This window comes from Falco rusticolus, chromosome 6, assembly GCF_015220075.1.
Source record: "Falco rusticolus isolate bFalRus1 chromosome 6, bFalRus1.pri, whole genome shotgun sequence".
NCBI classification, from domain to species: domain Eukaryota; kingdom Metazoa; phylum Chordata; class Aves; order Falconiformes; family Falconidae; genus Falco; species Falco rusticolus.
Window position 1 is genome coordinate 16,339,087 of NC_051192.1, and position 3,682 is coordinate 16,342,768.

The window sequence follows — 3,682 nt, forward strand, 5'->3', positions numbered from 1 at the left end:
CCACCAAAACTTACAACTGTTGCTGTGAAATTACAGGACAAACAACTTCTGGAGAGAAAAGAACTGCTATAAAATGTTGCAGTATTTTTAATAAAAAAAAAGAAAATAGGTTTACATCCTTCCTGAGATGCTCACGAGTATCTTCCAGAAGCCAGAACACAGAGTCTTCACATGCTGATGTTTTAATGGATGGTAGGCGTCTGGGTTTCTAGTTATTTCTATTTCTCTTTCTCCAAGAAAATATTTCTGCATAGTAAGAAATAAAGGATTTTGGCATCTGAACATATCCCACCAAGGGAAAAACTGAGTCCTTTCAGTCAAACTGTCTCTTGGTACTGGAGGGTAAGGTCTTCAGTCCCTGTCTGTCTATCCCTGGACAGCTATAAGTCTCCAAAATGCTCAAATTAAGGAGCAGCTGGCACAGTAAATTGTTGCCCTCTGGGGTTTGTGTGTCAAAACCCAGGTAGGATCATTGCCTTCAGCCCACGCAACAAACACCCATGTTTCAGCAATATGAATGCTAAGCAAGAACAATTTATTTAAAAGGAGGGAAAGCAATGCAGAATATATTTAGATTTATTCTACATCATAAAGCTTCTTGGAATAAAAATGAGAGATGCATGAGGCTTTGTAGCAGGATGTGGTGGTTTTAGCAGTAAGGGTATTCAAAGCAAATTCCTAGGGTTAGGAGAAATTTTCATCGCTCTTGAATGGACACTCCATGAAGTCTTTATACACGCCATGGCCTGCACAAAGAAAAAAAATATTCAGATTCTCTTTCTGCTTGTATTCTCTCCCTACTTACTCTCAGTCCATGCATATTTTCCTCTTGGGTATAAATACTTTTCAAAATACCCTATGTGTAGTAGTCATGCTGGGACAGCCCTGTGCACTCATACCTGTGAGTAAGAAGAGTGTTTTCCTATTGCTTCAGGAAAAGTAGGGAATTAAATTGATATCCTTTTATATTGTGGTGAATGTGTGAGTGAAATCCTGAGTGAAAATAGAAGGCTACCTTTCACATGATAATTTGTTTTTACAACACTGTCACATGTTGTGCACACATTTGATGGCACTCTGCAGCATAACGGAATCCCCCCATAGAGCACAGCAACCCACTTCTACCAAACCCTGCTATTTTGCTCTGACATAGGAACTGTAAAGTGGTCAAATGTTGCTGGGACAGCACAAGGCTGACATCTCCGACCATGCTTTACCTTTCTTGCTGGGGCAGATCATGGTGCACATATCAGGAGAAAAAGCACAGTGGAGCTCAACCTGCTTCAACATTTGACTGTCCTCATGGTGTAATAGGTTTTTTCCTTATATCCAGTCAATCTCAATAGCACCTTGGGGTTAAGGACACAGGCAAAGTAGATTTGTCTGCTCATACTGCAGACAAGCCTTGGTGAATGTCAAACTCACAATTTGCAGCAGGAGCGGAACCCAAAGCATTTTCCAACTTTAATCATATGGAAGGGACATCTTCCAAAGTGACAGGACCCATGTCTACAGAAAAGCATGTCCCGCCGGGGTGAAGACAAACCTGCAACAATAACAAAAAAAAATTCCTTCCCTCTCATTCTGCAAGGCAAGGCAATGCAGCCCTAACGCCAGCAGGGCTTCCCATTCCTTGAGCTGCCTTTACCACTAACTTGCCTTGAGGACTGGTGCCCAAATTTGGCCATATTGGAAGGCCATGTAAGAGGTGAGATTACAATGCAGGTCTACACCTTGCAGAGATGGGATCCTTAGCTCACAGTGCATCTAAATGTATAGCCTTCAAGTCCAGATGGAGAATGATAGAAACCTCCTGACTCATTGTCCTTTACTTTATGGAAAAGTGTCATGGGTCCAGAGGCTTTAATATTGGCTCCTATCTGAAAAGAGTTGGCCAGGCTTCATTTTCATCTGCAATCCACTGCTGAGTGTGCTGTTATCCAAAGATCATGGCCACCACAGACACCATCTCAGGCATCTAAAACCAGAGCGTTTAGCACAATCTTTTTAGGAAGACACAAGAAGTGAAAAATCACTTTTCTTCAGAAGCTGTAATTTCTCCACCCTTGAAACCATTTTCATAGGGGAGCAGGCAATGAGCTGTTTGACTAAATCCTGTTTAGTTTCTAGCATTTTTAACCAGTAGTGGTTAAAATGTGCTGGGAAGTTTACTTCAGGTGCACAAAAATCCCCTTCTAGCATCTATTTTCCATCTTACCTGGAGAAACCTGCAGTGCCAAAAGGAGGAGAGAAAAGAGCAGGTAAAGGATCTTCATGACCGCAGATTTGCTGTGTCACTGTAGGGAAAAGGACCAAGGAAGGTGTATGATAGACAGTCCCTGGGATCTACAGTCTTCTGAACTGTACAAATGCTTGTTAATCAAAATAGCATTTTTATTGCCCTTTTCTTCAAACTTTCAAAAATAACCAGTAATACCCATATGAAATCATGGGTGCTGTGCCAGCATTTCTGGGAAAAAGTTAATTTATACAGGGTAACATGCTTTCAGGATATGTGATCATTAAGTTATTTTAATAGTTTGATCACTCAGATTTCTTTCACACTTTGCAAGTAGTCTTTAGCCAAACTGCAATCATGATTTCATTTTTAGTTAAATGTTTTATCTAATAAATAAACAACAGTAAGCAAAATAAGGTGAATATACAGTCAAACTTATAAACTTCAGAAATTTGCAATGCCTTCAATGAAAGAGTTCATAATTGAAATAATATCAGCAAAACGGGATTAGATAGCCTAGAAAGGGGCTTATGGATAAAGAAGTGGTATTTAATGTCATATATCTTGGCATTTGAGAATCTTCTGATCCATCAGAAATTATCTTCCCTTAAGCAAGGAAGGGAAATGAGGTTGTGCTGAGATGTCATATTTCTGCAAATGGAATGGTACAGCATGGCCAAAATCAGCTTTGAAATTAGTATTAAAAGTTTACACAAATTTCTATGTATTTGAAAATATCAGAAGAAACAAGCAGGCAAAGTTAATAATTCTGAAAATGAAATAAAGTTCTTAACGTAGAGGCACAGATATAAAACACCATACTGCGTTCCATCAAAGACATTGCTAATTTCTCTGGACCACAGACCTCTAAAGTAACCTGACCCAGCCAGATTTTTCCCTAGGACTTAGTAAGCAGAGTATTTTTATCAAAGTATTCTAGGTATTAGCACATATTTGAACTACTTATTCAACTCGTGCAATTTCAGGAAAACTTAGATTAACCCTTTTTAGTAACCTAAAATTTAGGTTAATAATGCAGAGGTTTGGGGGGTTGTTTTGTGGAGGGGGCAGGTTTTGAGGAAAAGACAACAGCAGACATTGAAAGAAAGAATGAAAAGAACTGAGAAGTTACCAGGTGTCAGGTAAGCCCAGAAGACAAACAAGACCAGCTCTTGGTCCCTTCCCTCCAGAAGGCTTTGGCTGTAAGGTTTACAGCCTCTTTTATAATATGTTTCTTAGGGGGAGTGACAACTGCTTCCTCTTGTCAGCACACGTTGAGCCAATCAAAAAATCACCCGGTTTTGGGGGTTTTTTTTGGTGACTTCTAATCCAACAAGAATCAAGTTGCTCTTCATTTTGCAGTGAAAAAGCAGGGTTTCTCTCTGAACCTATTGAAGCTTTTCTTCTGGAAAAACCTAGGTTACTCATGCAATACCTCTTGTG

At 39.7% G+C, this 3,682-nt stretch overlaps 1 protein-coding gene across 1 annotated transcript; it reads right to left on the minus strand.

The window, feature by feature from the left end:
• Positions 1-514: 514 nt before the first annotated feature.
• Positions 515-3,479, minus strand: LOC119150358 (antimicrobial peptide THP2-like). Its single transcript, XM_037392831.1, is given in 4 exon segments — positions 515-746; positions 1,422-1,546; positions 2,219-2,297; positions 3,372-3,479. Coding segments are annotated over 3 exon segments (348 nt in total). The 5' UTR covers positions 2,277-2,297; positions 3,372-3,479; the 3' UTR covers positions 515-581.
• Between the last annotated feature and the right edge of the window lie 203 nt (positions 3,480-3,682).